The 21,507-nt window shown below is 40.7% G+C and overlaps 2 protein-coding genes across 6 annotated transcripts in view; both read left to right on the top strand.

Annotated features, from left to right (window-relative positions):
• cep126 (centrosomal protein 126) overlaps window positions 1-14,260 on the top strand; it is a 22,636-nt gene extending 8,376 nt beyond the window's left edge. For all 5 annotated transcript variants that reach the window (XM_086034890.1, XM_086034888.1, XM_086034891.1 and 2 more), the window contains 6 exons: window positions 235-471; window positions 2,105-2,279; window positions 4,067-5,204; window positions 6,114-6,235; window positions 6,385-6,457; window positions 6,527-14,260. In XM_086034890.1, the coding sequence (XP_085891016.1) occupies window positions 235-471; window positions 2,105-2,279; window positions 4,067-5,204; window positions 6,114-6,235; window positions 6,385-6,457; window positions 6,527-6,747 (1,966 nt within the window). In that variant the 3' untranslated portion in view covers window positions 6,748-14,260. The remainder of the gene's footprint in view (window positions 1-234; window positions 472-2,104; window positions 2,280-4,066; window positions 5,205-6,113; window positions 6,236-6,384; window positions 6,458-6,526) is intronic.
• Window positions 14,261-18,190: 3,930 nt separating this feature from the next.
• Window positions 18,191-21,507, top strand: part of yap1 (Yes1 associated transcriptional regulator) — a 45,884-nt gene continuing 42,567 nt past the window's right edge. Inside the window, exon 1 of the mRNA XM_086034894.1 lies at window positions 18,191-18,877. Coding sequence (XP_085891020.1) covers window positions 18,677-18,877 — 201 coding nt within the window. The 5' untranslated portion in view covers window positions 18,191-18,676. The remainder of the gene's footprint in view (window positions 18,878-21,507) is intronic.

Here is a 21,507-nt window from a genome sequence, read left to right on the forward strand (position 1 = left end):
TATTATACCGTCACCCCATCACTTCATATATGTAATAAACTTTGATTGAGACTGTCAGAGAGACGGAGACCTGCTGTCAGTATGACGCCGTGCAGTTGTACACACTGCAACCTCGATCCTGAAATGATTACTTCCTGTCTGACAGTGTCAAAACAAAAGTGAGCATTAGAATTAGGACAGCTGTTGTACTACATAGTGTAGTGAGTTTCACTTTCTTGTTTCTGTCCGTGTCAGGGATCTGAGGGAGAAACAGAGACTGTGGGTGCTGCAGGAGCAACGGCGGCGTGAAGAAGTCCTGCAGCAGCGCCGGCAGAAGATCAAAGATGTCACTGAGCACTTCCAGAGGGCTTACGTGCCTCCCTCTCAGAGGCCGGCCCAATGCGAGCGGCTCGGTTTGGGAAGAGACTATCCAAATATGGAAGATGCCCTCAGTCAAATCCGAGGCGTCAGGCTGGCTTCTAAAATCAACAGGTAACGCTGTCTAACAAGCTCTAATCGGTACAGTGGGACCTCGACTTACAAGTGACCCAAATTATGAGTTTTGTCCTCACTTGGTCCATTGTATTTTTTTCTTTGTGTTGTGACCCAACGACCCTGAAAACACGAGAGCCACACTCAGGATGCACATTTAGCCGAGTATTGGACGGGCAGCAGACAAACACAAGAATACAAAATGACAACACTCGCAAGGAGCTTGGAGCAGCCAAAATACAATACAATACAATACAATACAATTTTATTTATATAGCGCACAAAATGACCAACATTCGGAAGAACACGTTTACATGCGTGAGTGGACTGAGGTATGCCCGCATTTGAATAACCGGATTGAAACGGCGACGCACCGACGTTATGACGCAATTTGACGTCATTTCCGCTTGTTACTTGCTGCTGTCAATAAAACATATTATATTCATGTCACTCACCACAAGAATAGAGCAGTCGGTTTCCTCTGCGTTCCAAAAGTGTGCCACTACGTTACGCCTCTGAGTTTTGCCATGATTGTTTCCCTTTCGGTTTGTGTATTTCCGGCGAGTTGCGCGCCAGACATACGGACTTATACACATGTATATATGTGTATACATACGGTGTCATTTTTGCTGTAGGGAAAGAAAATACTGAAAATGCTGCAAAGGAATCATTGTATTCAACTTAGGTTCGCTACAGAGAGGATACCGGGCTTTCAAGCAAATCCTGTACTACAAAGGCCAACATTCCTTGCGGTTGAGCATGCGCAGAGTGTGCCGTGCATTCGGTATGTTCCGATTGCCGTAACTACGCACGCATATTCGGGTTGGAAAGGGAGTAATCCAGGCAGGATATTCAGAATTTTAAAAACCCGAATAAGGGCATATTCTGGTTACATGGCGTTTACGTGGCTTTTAAAAACCTGAATACTGCCAATATTCGGGGTTTAAAAGGTTGATTGGCTGCATTTAAATGTAGCCATTGTCATCTTTAAGTACACCTACTAAAACGAGTTTCTTTATATTCTCTATTGTATTTTATTCTGTACTTTTATTTGTTAAAAACATGAAACAGCCCTCGGTGTTGTCTCTAACATGGCCAACATACAATACAGAACAACACAATAAATATTATTGTTAACCTATGTTATTTTACCGGTCAAGTTATATTTCAAACACTAGATAAAATCTTTTTTAAAAGCCTTAACAGGTGCATCACAAAAAATACAATATTTTAGAGAACGTTTTATTATTTGTAGTATTTAGTATTTTTTTTAGCTGTTCATTTTAATTTTGATGATTAGAGCTGCAGCTAACAAAAACCCAAATTCAGAGTAGTAACAAGGACAATTATTTTTCGTACAGAAATGAGGTAATAGGAAATGTTTTGAAAGAAATAGTGATTTTATTTCTGTGATTGCACAGTATCTACAAAAATGTATATACAGCAGGTGTGTCACATTGAGCTTACCAAAGAAACACATACCACTGTTTTACTAACACTATCCAAAATTGAGCATTGTTATTCTTGCAAAGGTTTCGATCTTATATTACTGAATGAGAATTTTAAGAATACGTGGGTTCATGCTACTATGTGCTACTAGCTATATAATTGTGTGTTTCTTACGTGTCTTCAGTCAAACGAGCAGCACCCCCACTTCCAAATCTGCCACCGCGTTATCAGAATCGCCCCTTTGCCACACTCCGTTTGTGGTGCATGCATGCATAGGACATCAGGAGCAGAGTCCTAGTGGCAGGAGGTGGCAGAACCTTCCAAAGAGGCAGGAGAAGCAACTGGAGCACAGTGGACAGGTACGTTCTCTTAACGAGGATGTACTCGTGTAGGCACCTGCAACTTGAAGATGGCCTGCTCAAATTGCCAGCTTTCATTAAATAAAAAAAGAGAAGTCAAATTCTTGACTTTTTTTTGGTTTATTTTCAACCACTAGAGTGAATAAATGTCACCATCTGTTGGCAACTGGATGTAATGCAGCCTCTTTCGTTCTATTGCACATCTGCCTGCCTAGTAACTTTCCTTCACCCATCCATCGATTTTCTATACAGTTTATCCTGGTCGCCAGCCTATCACAGGTCATTGCCAGTCACTGCTCCATTTGGCACAAACATAAGTGGACTGTAACGGCAAACAGATGACAAATTCTTGGCATCCACATGTTTATTGGGATCCTGACCAAAATGTAATGACTTCTCATGGGAACCAGTTCATAGACATAATTATACCGTTCTAAAACTGATTCTTATTTCTAACTCTTTCAATGCCAGCGATTGGAAAAAAAAAAAAAAAAAAAATTAAATAAAAAAAGACCCATTTCAGTGTCAGCCAATTTAGAACATTCTGACTGATCTTTCAAGGCTAACAGAATATTGTATTTTTTATGACTACGACTAAACAGAAACTGTCAAATGAAAGATTATAGACTCTCTTTTTTCATCACACTAAAAAAAAGTTTGTTTCAACCTTGTTCCATTTTTTTTAGTAATCAGCAGTATAACATGGGTTGGTTTATGCACAACAGTGACTTCAATGCAAATAATTTTTGCTTTAGTGACATCTCAAACATCAGAATAGTCCTGTCTTCTAAAAAATATCAAGAACAACATTGAAAAAATGCTTTTGATGGCAAAATAAAGTATTTACAAATAATCACCAGCGTAACTAATTTTACATTTGACAAACTTTACAAACTATTTACACAATAAATAGCATCCTATTTAGTAGTAGTAGTAGTAGTGGTAGTAGTAATTAGTAGTGTGTGTGTTTGTGTGTGTGTCTGCACATGCACAAGTGCCATGCGTTTGTGTGTATGAACATTCCATCATCGATTCTACATATACATTTACAGAAGCTCCGTCATCTTTTCTCTCTTCTGTGACACTCTTTGTAGTAGGTTTCGGATGTCAAACACTTTGATTTATTACAAGGTGCTTGTAACAGTCAAATGCTCAGAGATTCGCCATGTTCACGGTTTTCCACCTTCCACTGATACGATAATGCATCAGATTTATACAGCGCTTAGGACACCCAAAGCGCTCACAACGGATACATTTTTCATGCATTCTTGCATTCACACGCCGGTGGCGGTAAACTACACTGTGAAGCCGCAGCTGCCCTGGCGCAGGCTGACAGAAGCGTGGCTGCCAGTGTGCGCCGACAGCCCTTCCGACAACCACCAGACATCCTAACCCAGCCGTAAACCGGTGTGACTCTGACAGAGTGGGAATCAAACAGTGGACCCTCCGGTTAGTGGACAATCAGCTCTTTCCTCTGAGCCACTGCCGTCCCACTGTTATCTCTGATACACTCAGAGACTCCATCCAAAGAGACCGGTGCTGCTACATGCAGGCCATAATTAATGTTTTTTTTGTTGTGTTTTGTTTTATTGTTTTTAATTTTTAAATTTTTTTTTTCCCATCTTAATGATCAAACCAGAGCTAAGCAAGACCTTTCGCTTCCCATTCCAATAAAATAACGCAGTTGATGTCTATTTCCGTCACTGCCGCTCCTTGTAAGGAATCCCGTCAACGGCGCTCCAAGAGTGATAATATGCCACTCATCACATTTTCCCTCCACATTTCAGGACGACAACGCGTCCTGTTGCTCCAAGTCCGACAGTCTGTCCAGTCGGGACAGCCTGGACAACGAAGAACCCGCCAAGTGTGCTGTCCTGCACTACTCGGAAAAGCCCGTCCAAGACCTCAAATGCCCCAACGACATGCGTCCTCTATTGTCAGTGCCCGGGCCCACCTTTGTCGCCGTGAAGCCACACATCCACAGGCCCCCCGCGGACCTCAACTACAACCTGCCCACGCAGAAGGAAACATGCGCCTCTGTGAATAACCTCAACAAGTTGTCCGCGGACGTTGGCGCGTGGAAGCACATGAATACGGGAAGCCCAAAGTGCCACCTGAGTCAAGAATCCAGCGGGTCAAAGGCCTCGTCGCCCGCGGCCTGCAGAGTCCAATTCACAAAAGGCATCCTTAAAACTGTGCCCGGCGAGACGCCCACAGAATCCCCGCGGGCTCACGGCAACGCTGTCAAACCCGTTCAGTTGTTAGTGTGCGACAGCATCGAAGTGGCCAAAGCCAGGTCCAAGGCTGCTGACTCCAAGAACGCCTCCAAGAAGTTGCGGTGGCTGGACGAGGAGGCAGGCGAACCCGACGGGACGCGGCTCAGAGAGGGCCACTCGCAGACGTGGGCAGATGTAGGGGTTCAAGTCGGCACGGACACGGTGGGGCCACACATCCCTCGCGGGGACTTCTCGATCAGGGTCGGGGCGGGTCTGGTTTCCTCGGGCTTTGTCACCCAATCCCCGGTCCCAGTGGCCAGGATCCGGGGGGAGTTACAGACCACGTTGAAGCAAGGGGGTCCGACTAGGGGCCCGTACGGCGGAGACCAGGGTCGTGTCAGCCATCAGCTCGCTCTTCCGCCTCCTAAGGAGATTCCGCACAAAGATACGCAGCGACTTATGACGGGCGACGGCGGCATCATCAACGCTCGCCTGCCACCCTCATTTAGCCGCCACACGCCTGACAGCAGCTGGAAAAACTCGCCCGCTTTTGGTCATACGCTGACGCCGGGGGGCAGAAGGCGGGGGGCAACATCAGGGGAAAAAGTGTTAGATCGCACCCCCACCGACGATGAGATCTATCAGCTGTGCCAGGATGTCCGCAACGCCTTCATCAGCACCGCGGGACAACAACTACACACATCATTAGGTACACCTGAACATTGTAATGACATTCAAGACAACTTTATTAACCCTTCTGGCATGCTGAAGGTCAGAGTAACCAACAGTATTCCAAAGTTTGTTGAAAAAAAAAATTGGCCTAATTTTTTTCAATGTTATAATATACATTTTTTCAACTCATATATTGTTTAGTCTTTTTTTTTTTTTTTAAATGTGACCCTAACTCTAATCAAAAATGTTAATTGGTTGTGACCTGCTACATGTTCAGTTATAAAATCAACATATTAAATGACTAAAATATATTTTAGAAATGAAAATATCTTCATTAAATGAATATTTTTTTGTACTTTTTATTTATCTATACACTACTAGTCAAAAAAATTGGACATACCTTCTAGTTTATTGAATGAGAAACTGGCCAAACTTTTGTAAATGTAAGTTAAATTTAATATTGATTTGTATTTATTTATTGTATCTAAAATAAAATATAGTGTAAAATATGTACAAAAACGTTTATTATTAAAAAAAATACTATTCATTTTTATTAACATCTATTACATTACGTTTTTGAATACATTTCTATAAATAAAAATTATAATAAAATCTATTGCTTTTATGACAAAACACACCGCAGGTTATATTGGACCATGAACAATTTTTGTGTATTTATTTTGATTGTAGTTTTGATTTAGATTTGATTTTGATTTGTTTGGAATATTTTGCCCCTCTTGTGTCATTAACCAAAACATTAGGAACACCTCACTGTCACCACTTTAAACTACTGCTGTTAAATTAATCTAACTGACAGTGTCAATCAAAACCGAGCATTGTTTATAGGTGTATGAATTAGTTGTTGAGTGTCTAAAATGCTGCCACTTTGCTGAAAATGTCATTTTCGCTTTCATTTTTAATGTTACATTTGTCTCAATTTTCTCAGACAAAGCTGCGACCCCCCGATGTCAGGCTTTGATGGGTGGGCGGACCGCAAACAAATCCGCTGCGGATCAGAACCGACGACCTTCTGGTTCAACCAATAAGAAACCTCCTGAATTCTATAAGGTAAGATGTTATTTTTTTTTTATTTTTGATTCAACTTTCGAATTTCACAACTCAAATTTCAAGCCAATGATACGCGGATTCTTACGCTATGGCCAGTCAGTGCCTCTGGATTAGATTCCGCATTCTTAACATGCATGTAAACCTTCCAGGTTACATGTCTCCAGCCTACAAATCCAGTAGGGCTATCTCCAAAAGGGTACTACACAGATCAGCCGAGCAAAGGTTGGTCGGCAACAAATAGTGATGGTCCAAACCGGCAAGTCAAGGATGTCATGAAGTTTTCTGTCACAGGCGTCAAAACTGCCAGCCAGCGCCGTCTGACCGATATGTACGCTTGCGGTCCACCGGAGGAACGTGGTAGCAAACCGCAACGGACGACCTCGCAGCCACACCAGCAGCAGTACCAACGCCGACACCCAGCGCCGACGTCCATCTCCATGGAGGAGCAGAGAATCTTTCAGTCCCTGGATCGGCTCAACTGCCAGCTGTACCGCAAAGGTGGCTTGCATTGACCAGCACTTGGACTGAAGCTTACCATCCCTGCAAGATGGCAGCTGAATGGCCGTATATCGCACTTAGCGTCCAGGTCAAATGGGTTCCACTACCTTGAAACCAAGTGTGCCTAATCAAACCCTCATTTCGCACTAACTTTGCAAGTTCAGCCATCACTCAGCAGCAGTGAGGATCATCCCTCGTTAAAAAAGAAAAGAAACTACCTGGATTTACACTGCAGGTCCAAGTGCCTGATTCCGATTTAATGCCTGTATGAAGTGCACCAACCACAGTAGCACTTAACACTTTTTTTTTTTTTTTTTTGGTGGGACACATCTACTTCTCTTTCGCAAAAATCACTGCTACTGTACGGTATATCGCAGAAATCTGCAGTTTATAAGTGATTGTGAGCAGAGCTGGGCATTCCGTCTATTTGACGGACCGGTCCATCTCTCTGTCACTGTTGGACGCCCGTTTTGCCAGGTCTTGGCATGTTTTGCCGGGGGCGGGAGGCTTCAATGGCCGCTGTGAGGCTGTTTGTGAACAGAGAGACACTGGACAGTAGTGTACGTTCAAGCGTGCCTGTATTTCCTCATTCTGACTACGTGTACACAGTCACTCCCTCCTGCTGCTGGAGCATACCATTACAAGAGGGGGAGGGAAATACCACAATCACTACAACAGAGCCTTCCGTTTCCCTTTGGGGACGGCCAAGATTTGCAGCTTCAGGGTCCTAAAAGGAGACGAATTTAGTCCGGCCGGACATGGAGCACGGAGGCTCCAAAGCCGCAGTGATATTTCCTTGTGGTGAGTCTTTCGTTTCGTTTCAAATATCGCTCAGCGGGGGGTGGGAGGTGCTAATGAAAGTTTGGTCGGACTCGCCGACGGATACCCGTTTAAAATTAGAGGCGGACCGGCCTATAGACGGATACTATATTTTTACCCCCATAAAAAAAGGCGGATGACGGACGGCGGAATGGTACCTGCGCTGCAGACGGAGGACGAATAACGGACGCTCAATTTAAAGTTAGTTAAATGCCCAACTCTGTGAGTATGCACAGTGGATATAAAAGGTCTACACACCCCTGTTCAAATGCCAGTTGTATGTGACATAATAAATTGAGATTGCAAAAATACCTGAAATGTCGTAAACGCGTCAAGGTTCGGGCCTAATTTTCTTGTTCCGCACAGCGGTAAGTGTGAGGACAAAACCCCCAGGCTTCTGCTTGCCTGCTAAAAATGTCAGGAAAAGCCTACTATAACATCTAAACTTAATTTAGGGTTCGTCAGAGACACTTTAAGTGGTGGCAGGTGTGCTGCATCCCTTTTAATATGTGTTTGAATATGATTAGTTTATTCTGAACTCTTTCCCAGTTGTGCCACTCGAGAGCAAAAAATCTGAATTGCGTCACTTGAACCCCGCTGTGTAAACTTTGGGTCACCTCAGGGCCACTGTGTTCGGAATAAAGTTCAGAGATGGTCACTTTACGCTTTTTTGTGGTCCATCCTCCGTCCATGAGATGGATACCCTTCCGTCCTCATCCCTAGATCCTTCATTAAAAAAATAAAAAAATGTCCTCTGACCCCGTCCGTCCTCGTCCTTTTAAAGCGTTTCCATCCTTCTCATTCCGTCAGTCAAGTCAAGATTTTTACGGTCTAGACATGTCCCACACAAGGACATACTTTGCATGCAAAGGGATAAGGTATATTTACTCATTTTAACAGCTAACAAAACAAAATTGATAACCACCTTTTTCCTACGTCCAATACATACCTGATCCTGGATTACACACACAAGGCAGGCAGGGCGTGTTTCTGTCAGTTGTATGTGAGTGAAAATCCTGTGGTGTATTACGTGTATTGAGCCACTAGAGGGCAGACTACACCTGTGCAATGTTACTGCAGGCAACCCACATGAAAAGTGAAGTGAAAAGGCAGTTAATTAAGGCGGATCCGTGGTAACGCAGAAGAGAACAGTGGTCTTGCTTTTTAAAAGAACCCAAAACAACCCCATAAATCTGTGCTTGACCCGGTTAGGGACAAATAGAGGAACAGACGAAAACCCACTAACGTCCTTCCATTGTCCGTCCTTTTTAAAAGACTTCTCATCCTCCGTCTTCCTGTCCACAAAATGGGAGTTACCGGTTCAAGTCCCGGCTGACGTGTTGTGTTCTTTTAAAAAGCAAGATTGCCTTGCTAAGCCTGCACAACACTGAAGTGCTCTTTTTCATGTACGTTCCCTGCCTGCAATATTGTTCTCACAGGCATAGTCTGCCCTTTACTGGACACCCATATCACTGACAAGGGGGGGAAAAAAATGAAAGCTATGACCCGGAAGTGAAGGACATTCGTTTTCCTCCTAAAATAGCAATGCCTTATTTTGCAATAATTATTTTTATTGTGGAATAACGCAATAAAAAGTGAAAACGTGCAACAATACCCAATAATATTGTATTATTACGCAATCTTAAATATTCTTGTGATGTGCCCTGGCTTGCTCCAGTCCACGTCATTATCATCAACTTCATCATCACATCACGACGGTGGTTGCTAGCAGCAAAAAGCTATCTTAGTTAAACAGTTGTAAACAATTCAATCGACTCACGCTTTTTTGGGGGGGCCGCGGACTGACGGAATGCAAGGGCGGCAGCGCTTTAAAAGGAGGAGGATGGACGCGGTCGAAGGACGATCCTTTTTATGAATAAGGGAGGGACGAGGACGGAAGGGTGCCCAGGTCGCGGATGGAGGATGGATTGGCAAAAAAGGGTAAAGTGCCCACCTCTGTTGGTATGTGTCTGCCCAAGTATAAAGTATTATCCTGGCTCCCCGTGGCCATGGCTGATTCACAAGGAAGGAGCAGCACAACAAATTGGAATGCAGCATTAAGTCATGATGTACAAAATCTTTACTTCTTAACATTCTGTTTTAACACTATTTCTCTGTTTTTGCAAAGTACAATATCTTTCCTTTTTGAAAACACTCACAAATTTTTAGTTTTTGGCAGGCAGATTGGTACGGATTAATGGCATTTCCATTCATTTCAATCGAAAAAAGTGAGGTAGTGTTCTGAATGACCCATGTGGCCATGGAACAAATTACTCATATGACAACACACCATTGTACTTCCTTGACACCAATTCCAATTTAGTCCTTTGCACAGGATTGTACATTTTTCTGCAAAAAGCTTGGGGCTCAGAAAGAAAGTGAACAGGTGATTTTGTTACATTTGTGATCACTGTAATGTGATCATTGTTTTATGTTTTATGCAGATGTCCTTCCCAGCGTAGTTGCAGCAAAGTACCTTTTTATTACAATCATAAGTAATATTTGTACCAAGCTGAAACCTACTGTTGCACTTTCTTTGACTCTTTAAAAATGCTTGAAGGCAGTAATACGCTGCATGCACCTACCTGAATAAGATAACCAAAAGGTGGATCATTTTAGATTGTGTAGCTTGCATTATCCAAAAATGGGAACGTGAAGGTGCGGGGGAGTTTGAGCTTCATCAGCCACTTAAGGGGGCTTACATTGCTCCTCCTCTAACATGTCTGGTTTTGCCCTTTCTTCGGCCTGCTCAGACTTGCGCCACAAAAAAAGGTGGAGGAAGCCCACCTAAAGTGTCAATGGCTCCTCCATATCGATGATACTCTTCTTATCCTTTTTCAACTGCTCTGCACATGCGTGAGCATGTACTGAATCCCGTCCAAAAACCTCATCACTTTTTTCCGTTTTCTAGAAAGTGATTCAGTAGCACATAATAGCACATTTGTTGTACTGTACTCTATCGCTGACAGGAGGTGGTGAGCTTTCGTGACATTTAAGCCCTGGGCCGGGACAACACCCAAGAAAGACAGACGGAAAATAAGGGAAGTCGTTTCCACTCGGTTGCAAGTTGCAGCATGCGCGGCGTCGGGGCCCTAATCTCCAGCGTTTTGTCACAGTCCATTTGAAGACTTAAAAAAAAAAAAAAACAGTGCTTGTGAAGAAGGTAAAGCTTACTGCCTAACTGGAGATTTGAGTACTTTCTGCTACGAAACAGACATAACAGCAATTAGTTTCTTCTCACAAAAATGAGATAGTCATGTATTCATTTAGCAATATGTTTATTATTGTGGTTGTAGTTTGCAGTGGTGTTCAAGTACACGCTGCTTTGTCATGCTTGCCTTGCATTGACAGGTGAAGTCACGGGCCAGAATATTAAGGACCCCCTCAATCAATAGAAGGAAGTCTGAATTTGAGAGCAAATTATATGCCACGGCTCTCTGCGAGATGCAATACACACAGGAAATCCAACCACAATAAACATATTACCTGCTGTCATGTTTGTTTCTTTGCTACTCTGAAAATGTCTGTGGGTCATTGTGACCCACTGTGCGTTTTGCAATCAAACTGTCTTAAAATGTCGAGTTTAATAGCATGTGATTTAAAAAGTTCAGTGTTTGAAAAACAGATTATCAGATAAAACAATCCCCCTTTTTAAAATGTTTTCAATATTTCTTCTAGTGTTTTAAGATTTACTCGTGGTCAATTTGAACGAGAAGATTACTTTTAGGCTTTGAAATGAATATAGTGAAGCGAATGGGGAGCTGCTGCAAAAAGTGAAATCTGTGAGTAATTGAGGCGTCCCTAAAAATAATTTCAAATTGCCTGTAAATGTCATGAGTTGGTCGCAAAATGTCACTTTTGTCCATGTGAAGCTCCTCAACTCACTTCAACATAAGCACCAAGATGCCACAAGGTGCCTTTGGTCTGAGCACAAAAACAGTTTTTTAGCCAATAACAGAACAGTTTCGAAACAATCTGTGAATATCTAATTACTTGCCAAACCTCTAGTGACAATAATGATTGTAATATAATTGAACATTTGGGCTATGTTTTCTTGAAAAGGGCAGCTTTTTAAAACGTGATATATTACTTGAATGGAAGAGCCATTGATCACAGTATGCAAAATGGCGTCAGCCATCGGTGACAATTGATCACTCTGACTGGCTGTTAACTAGCGAGCAAGTTGTAAATTGTATGTGTGAATTTTATTACGTTAAACCCTAACTGGATGGTATGATAAACAACGACTTCTTTGTTTCAAGAATGCAAATGTTGTGTGCGCACGTGTATGGCCACTCCTCACTGAGGCGTTGTGTCACCCTGGCCATCACACTGAAAAATGTCTTTCTACGCCCCTCAGGAATTTTATTTAAATGTACCTACTGTAACTGTAGTTACAAATGTTAAACTGCCGGGGGCACCCGATCGCCCCTCTGTGCTGTAACGAGATCCATCTCATAATACAATCACATCAGGCAGTGTAACACAAGTGACCCATAGATTGATTGACAATAATACATCTTGAGGACATTGGAGGACAGCACACAGTCTTAAATGGAGGAGTCGGGGGAGGGGAGGACAGATGCCTCAAAAGATGTTGACCAAACATGAGACCACCTCCAAGTGGGTGGTCCGCTCCGCTCGCATCACTGCCGAAGTTCCCTTTAATGTGTCCCAGTGCGTTACAGTGATGACCACAAACAAGGCGGCCAGTTTAAATGTGTGCGGATTACTGACGGCTACTTTTAGTATGTTCACAATATACAATGAGTGCTATGTCCCCCCACCACAAAAAAAAAAAAAAAAAAATCACTTTTTGCACTCCTACACATTGTTTTGCAAAGATCCAATTGAGAACATGTAACAATGAATATGCCCTTTTAGAACACGCACACACAAAAAATGAGCATGTGATTGGTGGCCCTAGCCCTTAATCTGCGCTGACATTGTTTCGCGCCTTTTAATAGGGCTCCATCATAATCATTCATTCAGCGAGATGTATGGGAAACAGAGCCTGCGCGTCCAGAAACAGTGGATCTTGACAAAATGATTTCTCAATGGAAGAGGGGTCTCATTAGCATGACAATTGTGGGAACTGCATGGATCTACTTTTCATGAAAGACTGTAAAAAAAAAAAGAGAGAGAGGAGAAATAGTGCCATTATGTGTCATGATTGAGAGAAAGGGGGGCGGAGTTAAAAAAATGAGGACATATACAGAAAATGAGGTTTTTACAAAGAAAATAATACTGGTCAACACATTTTTGCATTTTTTTTTGATCAGAGATGCAAGTAAACTTTTCGAGAACAATTTTTTGTGGTGACTCAAAATCTGCCCTCATTTTTTTCTCTAACAGATCAGGTTCTCATAATAATAATAATAATTATATGTAATAGAGTAAGATATTTAGTAATATTTATGACTTAAAAGTTAGGTTTGGCAACAGGTGGATTTTTTTTTAAACGTTATAGCCACAAATTACAACACATGGTAAAATCCATATTGCACAAGCCTTTGTAGGTCGTACAAAAAAAAATGAAAATATCTATATATATTAAGACCTGATGTACTAGGAAAAATAGTCAAATATGTTTTTAAATCTGTGTTTAAAGAACGTTTAGGGGCACATAAAGCCATCTCTGATTACAATTTGCTGTCGACGGGTATAATAGATTGACACTGTTAAGAAAGGTATTAGTTTAACATTATCATTGTGGCAGTGGTTCTCAAACTGGGACCAGGGACCCCCTGGGGGTCATAAACTAAGCGCATTCATACAAATGGAGACTGGCATGCCAATAAAAGAAACAAAAAACAATTACTCCTCCCTACTTTAGCTTTGGGACAATTAAAAGCTTTGGTGATTGTGACATTACAGAAATCTGCAACCACGGCAAAGTATGGTCTGAGGGCCATATCTGGACCGCCCGCAGTCCCTAACCGACCCTCACAGTGACCATGAAGTCAAAGTAAAACATAAACTATGCGGTGCTTTTATTTTGGAAATTGTGCTTTTATTTTATGCGCACACAATTCTGCAACAGTCCTTATTCAATGATGCACACACTGCACATTCAACACCATGTTGACTGGCGACAAAATGTTGAGAATGAACCAAGCACAACACATGTCGCACATTTGGGCGTGTTGGTGTAACACTTTGCACGTGTCACTGTTGTTTCACCCACAGGAGGTCCTCCCGGGTGGGTCTTTTGGGCACCGAACATAACACCAAACTATTTTTTTATAATAATGATGTCAATCTTGTGTGAGTGTTTGTGTAGCACCAAAAATTGCCATACTGGGTGATTAAATAGTCTAATAGGTCTGCATGACTCTTATGTTTTAGTTTCCCCATTCAATATTAAATGAATAACTATATACTGCATGAACATAAAGTAAGCATATTTACTTATTATTATTATTAAATAAGTGGCAATACACTCGCTATGCTAATATGTAATTAACATGATAATAATATGAGCTACAAAAATGCTTATTCAATTTTCTAAATTAAGTAAACTGGCAATTCAGGTAAATACAATATCAGAAATTAAAGAGTTGATGGCGAACAGGCTATTATGTAATCGTCTATTTTCCAGAGCTGGGCATCACCTAACCGCCACTGCGTTCCATCCTTCATATTTAATCGACCACACGGTCCTGGTCCATCCCTCGGCGGCGAACAACGTAGAAGAAGAAGCCGCCGCCAACAACAAAGAAGAAGCAGCAGCAAAACGTCTCCTTTTAGCACCTTCAGATAAGACACGTTTTTCACGCTCTGTCAGTGGAAGTAATCATGGCAAGTTAACTTTGGATTCTGACATCAACAAGGACCTTTGGATAAAAGTTGTTGTTTCCCTTAAGTTTGTCAAAGTTGATAGTCGTAAATGCTAACGGAAGCCAGTTTAAAAAGATAGTCGGTCCAATCTATAGGCAATTACTATTTGGTCCGGCTGGACAAAATGGCGGATGAACGGACGGGGCAAAGGGTACCCCGGCTGTAGGCGGAAGGCGATAAGCGGACTGCTAATTTATAGTAAAATGCCCAGCTCTGGTTATTAATTTGTAACAATACTAAAGCAACACACTTGAATAAACTACTGTAAATTTGTGTTTAAAAAGTGTTGATGCTAAATAGATTTTACATTTGTTTTTGTCAGTGTAACCCTAGTGACATGAACACTATGGTAATTACCTCTTAGAATGCTTGATTAATATCAATTACAAATACTTAACTAGCAATTGCACTTTAATAAACTATTGTAAACTGGAAGAGTCCATGCTGAATATAATATAAAGTTTTTTAGAGCATAACCCAAGTGAAATTATCTCTTAAAATTAACTAAGCATGCTATTTTATCATTAATTTGAAATGAGCGAACACTTTTGTAAATTGTATAGGTTCATGCCAAATAGACTTTGATCCAATTGCATTCATTTTGCGTTCTCATTAGTTTAAGTGTCACAAAACTGTTGTAAATTATAAGAGCTCACGCCCAACAGACTATAATCCAAACACTAATAAACTAAATAACTCTAGATTAAAATCAACTAAAAGTATTTGCACTTAGAATTAGTTAAAATAAGTAAATTGTCAATACACTTGAATCAGCTATTGTAACTTTTAAGAATTGCAAGAGTGCATTGATACTATTAAATTTTGCCTTTTTGCTTCTTAGTTTAACATAAGTGCTAATACACTTGAATAAACGATTGTTAATTGTCAGCGCTAATGCTAAATAGGCTATAGTTCAAACATATTAACTATTCAAATGAACTACAAGTATTCATGTTTATTAATAGTTTAACATAAAAGTCAATACACTTAAATAAACTATTATAAATTGCAACAGCAAATGACAAATAGACTATAATCCAAAAGGAGCGTTTTTGCTTTCAAATTGCATTTGTGATTATTCGTTTTAACATAAAGTGAAGTAAATGCACTCGAATAAATTACAAAGTATTATGAATTCTAATACAGCATGCCCCAACAACTGCAAGCCTTTTTTTAAAGTAATTTAATATTAAAACTGACTATAATTCATGCTTATTATTAATTTAATATACAGTAAGTATCAATACACTTGAATAAACGATTGTTAATTACAGAGGTTGTTAGGGTCCCGGAAGGACCCGGAACTGAAGTGGACTCTAAAAACGTGAATTCAGATAGTGTTTGAACAAAAAGAGTTTATTACCAAAATAGACAAGACCAACAAAGTGCAACTAAAGACTGGTTTGAAAAACCAAGAAACAAGACAAACTAAAAACACTTGCAAAAGACAAGGAACAAAAATAGCTTGTCGTAAAAAGACAAGAAAGAGCCAATTGTGATATACAAAAACCGAGACTAGATTTAAGTCTTAAGAATACTTGCTGTGACAATACAAAACGAAGCGAGATAAGCGGAGCGTGAACAAGAGAGGTCTAGAGAATTCAACACTTGAGGACAGTCATGAGCAAGAGGAAGTATAATCAGACGAGGAAGTTGTTATTTATTTATTTTTATTATTATTAATGGTAGTTTACCACCTATTAATGGGATATTACCGCCACCTACTGGGATGGATTTTGGACGAGAGATCTTGGCACGGACGAGGAAGTGACAGCTTGGCAGTCCTTTTAAACAGCACTGATTATGATGCGTGACAGGTGCGCCGCTGGAGAGAACCGCCCACCACTCTAGCTTGGAACCAAACAAACAGAGCAGAGTCATGACAGAGGTGGATATTTTACAACATTTTGCTGGTCCATCATTCGTCAGCCATCAGCGGCCAGGGTACCCGTCTGTCATTTGTCAGTCCGTCATTTTTCGTGACGAAATTTGTAATCGTTAGTCCGCCAATCCGTCAGCCAGTCCGTCATTTAAATCCGTCAGTTAATCCGTCAGAAGTCCGTTAATCAGTCAGTCAGTCCCCTCAAAAAGTGTCAGAAAAAAGGGCATCCGCCTTTGACGAACTAACGGTCCGTCAGTGACTGACTGACAGACCATCACTGACGGATGCGGTTAGTGACGATTACATTGACGGATGAAAACCCGCTTCCGTTATTCGTCAGTCCGTCTATTTTAAAGGGTGTTCCGTCATTCGTCTATTGTCAGCAAAATGGGCGTACGTCAGTTTGACGGAACGCCCACCTCTTGTTAAATGTAAGAACTCATGCCAAATAGGCTATACTTCTAATGTATTAACACTATCCAAATGGACTATATTTATGTTTATTAATACAGTAAGTATTCTCTAGCAAGGAATTATATTTGCACTGTTCAATCTTTCCTTATAACAGAATTTCCTTATGTGGGAAACGACTACAGTACATGTCCTGTATGAACGTGCAAGTATGTTAACAAAATAAATGTGTAGCAACACAAGCAATAATAATGCCCCAAAAAATATTTTCCCCAAAATTTTTATTAAACAGAAACTAAACTATAAAGTACAGGTATATGAACAAAATACAGTACAGTATAACAAAGATCGTCCAAATACTGTTGAAAAAATACTGTAACACCAATGCAGTACAGTACTTAACTACAGTAAACTATACTTTATTTTAGTGTTGATTTTTCTCAGACTTGGGGGAAAAAATGAGTCTATTTTGAGTCGTTGTGTTGGCTTCATTCTTTTCTGTATGAAAATGTTTGTCTGTGTATCATACAGTTTTGTTCCTAATTGCAAGAAACTGTCCCGTTGATCATCACTGATGTCTGGTGATTCTTGTGCATACAAAAGCATTTTTCATGCCATCTCCATAGCTCTCTTGCTGGACGGTGGCTTTACATCAGGACTTTTCTCGTAGATTTGAGTTTTTCCGACTCCAAGTGTCTCCTGGATGTTTTTTACTTTGTGTCCAGCTTCGCATAATCGGATGCATTTCACTCTCTCTTTCACAGTCATTACCGTTCTTCTTCGTTTGGATGCCATGAACAACAGACGAAAATGTAAATGAATAAATGTAAAATCGTTCGCAATTTCAGTAAAACGCATGCCAAAGAAGTAACTTACATGTCGCCGTTTTGGATCCGATGATGGCGGAGCGGTCAGAGTTTTTCCATAGTACGAGCGGGAGCTGCTTGAGTTTACACTATTGCGGGCTTCCCTATGGGTTCCAAATACAGTACCGGAACCTCCGTTGTCAGGAATCGATCGTTAATGTAATATAGGAGTAGAAAATTTAATGCATACGTTTTTTTTCCGGGTGAGGGAATTTCCATTTGACAGAGGTCCGTAGGTGGGAATACTTACTGTAGTTTAACATAAGAGTCAATACATTTGATTAAACAATAAACTATCAATTGTAATAGCGCATGCCAAACAGACATTTTTTGCAATGCATTTTTATAATATGAAAACTGACTATAATTATTCATGCTTATAATTATTCATGCTTATTATTAATTTAGTAAAAACAAAGTTTCAATACACTTCAATAAACTATTAATAACTCAAAATTAATAATTTTGAAGTAAGCATTTCCTAAAAGGAAGTTGATGGAGATGGAGGCTGCCCGGCCCCCCCTGAGCTTGTACCTTTAAAAGCCCCTGTCCCGTTTGGAGGTAGCTCCGCCTCTGGAGCAGCCGTCCCATGAGTCATAAAGTTTCATGTCCTGCCCAAAGTTTAGACTCGACTAGGGCGAAACTTTTTTTCCCCCTTTCTCCCTCCTCCAAAGTGAGCAGCGGAGATTTATCCAGCCAGCAACGAGCGGGTTTCATATCGTGGCCCAAACTACAACATTTGAGACTCGTTGGTGGCCGTTTGCGTATGCGCGTTTCGACATTTTCTTTTGAGTGGAAAAGTTTTTGGATCGGGACGACACGAAGATTTCCAGATATGCGCTTTGTTGCCTCCTGGAGAATGCTCGCAAGAAACAACCGCAAATCGTCGACTTTGTGTGCACACTTCGACAGCTAACAAACAACTTTTTCGTAGGAGGGAAAGTTTAGGATGAGCTGGGATAACTTTTACTGAGCAGTGTCGACAGTTTTTTTTTTTTTTTTGCACATTTCCTGCTGCGCGAAAATCCAAGGAAAACAAGCTCGGGATTTGTTTTTTTTTTTTTGTTTTCTCCCCGGGGGTTGTGTTTTTCCCTCAACTTTCGCTCTCCAGACTTTTTCGGGACAATGGATCCGAGCCAGCACAACCCTCCGGCCGGACACCAGATCGTCCACGTCCGGGGCGACTCAGAGACCGACCTGGAGGCTCTCTTCAACGCCGTGATGAACCCCAAAAACACCATCGTGCCGCCCTCGGTACCAATGAGGATGAGGAAGCTGCCCGACTCCTTCTTCAAGCCGCCCGAGCCCAAGTCCCACTCCAGACAAGTAAGTCGTCCGCAGCCCCCTCCCCCCCACGGGGGCCTCCGAGGCTCGGCTCGGTGTCGGCTGCGACCCAGACAGCAGGCCCGTCCTGTAGGGGAGGGGGGGGAGACACTTCCCCTCAGTCCATTTTACCCCACGTCCCCCACCCACTATTTTCAAATATACTTAAAACTGTCAACACGGTGCCTAAAACACACGTTTTGTGTCATGTGTAACATGTCAGGAAAAAAAAAATCAACCCAAATCATTGAGGCTGAGTTACGTGTCAGATTGTGTGTTGATAGTGGAAATGTTACATTTATGTTATCTTCATAGAAAATGTACGAATGTTTTTTTAAGTTCAATTTGCAGCCCAACAGTCCCACATTTGCCCTATTTGTGCCCCTTTTCCTCCCCCACCCTATTCTCATACCCACAAGTGTTGCTGCTCCCCTTTGGAAGTTGGCTGGCCAGTGCGCATGCGTGAGCAACCCCCCACCCCCCATTTCCATCCCCCCTTCTCCCCCCTCTGCCTCCCTCCTGCATCCCTTTCTGCCTGCAACACCCGCTTCCCTTCCCTTCCTTTCCTTTCCCTTCCTTCCACGGCCTACTACAAGCTTGCATCCACACGCACCGCTTCCTAACATAGATATGAAGTTGTAATTATAAAAAAGAATGTCTGGGAGAAAAAACAAGTTACCGCCTGTTTTGTCGCATTTTAAAAATAGTTATGCCGCTAGGAGGTCATTTGCTTCCCGTTAACATACAATCTGCAACTGTTTTGTGCTAATCAAAATGTGGTGCCTGGTTAGGACTGAAAGAATCTGTCACGTAATGCTATAATGTTGACGTACACATGCAATTAAAAGAACAGGCATGTTTTATTTATGCTGACAACTAGGGGTATGCATCTTTCCACAAAAGACAATTCAATAGGTTTTTTTTCGATATGTTAGGTGCTAAACGATTCAAGGACGGTTCGATTTGAAAATGGAACGATTCAGTTCAGTTCAACTCAACTCAGTGAGATTATGATTCGATTGGATATAGTATGGTTCAGTTCGATAGTGTATGATCCAATTACTTTTTTTGTTATTTTACACACATTTGAATGAATTGGCCAGTACTGTACGGTAAATGTGCCAGTTCCTTCTAAGATATATCTCTCCAATAAAAGCCGATTCGATACATATCTCAATACATTTCAAAGTAGAACGATTCGATTCGGTTTTTATTCCATGCACTCGCACTTTTTAAATCAAAAACGGTCTTCCAGTTTATCCTGTTTTTTTGTTACACCTCTACTGACAACTAACAAAAACAAAAACAAAACATCCAAAAGTATCACATTGGGCTAATTATTGTATTCCGTGGGAAACTGTAGCATAGTGGTATCTTCATAAACATGAGTACCACCGCCATTGACGACACTATTAGTTTACGAAAACTAACAAAATAACAAACTAAAATGGAAAAAACATTTTCGTTAACAAAATAAAAACGAACAAATTTTTCACAAAAAAATAAAAACTAATAGTAAAACTAATAAAAAAATTAAACTAGGCGTTTTTGATTAAATAAAAAAAAAACGACTGTAAAAACTACTGAAAACTAAATGAATTAAAAAAAATCACATAAGTCAAAACTAAATAAAAACAAGTATAATGAAACATCCAAAAGTATTATAATCCAGGGACACAACCAAACAAAAATAACACAACGACATGCAGAATATTTCTGTCCCTTTTGCGATCTAGTGGGAGAGCATTTAATGCCTCTGCCTGTTACTATACAATACAATACAATGCAATACAATTTAATTTATATAGCGCATTTCACAACAGCTTCAGCTGTCACAAAGCACTTTACGTATAAATACGTTGTTGGGATCGATAGATAAACAAAGATACATTGCTTAAGCTAAATAACAGTATTGCTTTGGCGTCATCTGGTAATGTTTTGATGCTAGTGGACTGTCAAAAGTGAGTCGAAGAACTTCATTTAAATAAACTCAGTGCTTTGATGCCATCTTGTGTAGGCATAGACCGATATTTGACTTTTTGACGAATATCGGCATCAGCCTTTTTTAAAACTCTGCTGGCCGATAATAAATCAATTTAAAACTGTGGAAATCAAAACAAAGATATGTGAAACTTTACCATTTCTGTCATTTTTAAATTTTGGAGGACTTCATTTACTATGGAAAACTACATGAAGCTATTGTTTAAGTTTTCATTTAACTTTTTAAGACATGCTGACAACCCTGGGTGCTCCCTGAACTTTTTGTTCGAATTTTATAACAGAGATGTATATTACCAAAAGATTCTTTTAATAATAATTTAAAAAAAAATCAACATTATGCAAACCTGAAACATTGTTCAATAAACATGCTTAAAGATGTTGCAACAAAGTTAAGAGTAACATTTTCTTACTATTTTGATGCCAATATTTTCGTTTTTGCTGAAAATGAACATTGGCTCCAAATAAAGTTTATCGGCCCAGTTGACTACTGATAATCGGTATCTGTATCGGCCCTGAAAAAAGCATAGAGTACATTATTACATCTTTATGGGGGCATCAATTGCTGTTTTGGATTATTTGTGGAGATGGGATTCACTGTAAATAATATATATATATATATATATATATCACTA

Source organism: Filicampus tigris, chromosome 7 (genome assembly GCF_054856515.1).
Source record: "Filicampus tigris isolate MCC_2025a chromosome 7, RoL_Ftig_1.0, whole genome shotgun sequence".
Lineage (NCBI taxonomy): Eukaryota > Metazoa > Chordata > Actinopteri > Syngnathiformes > Syngnathidae > Filicampus > Filicampus tigris.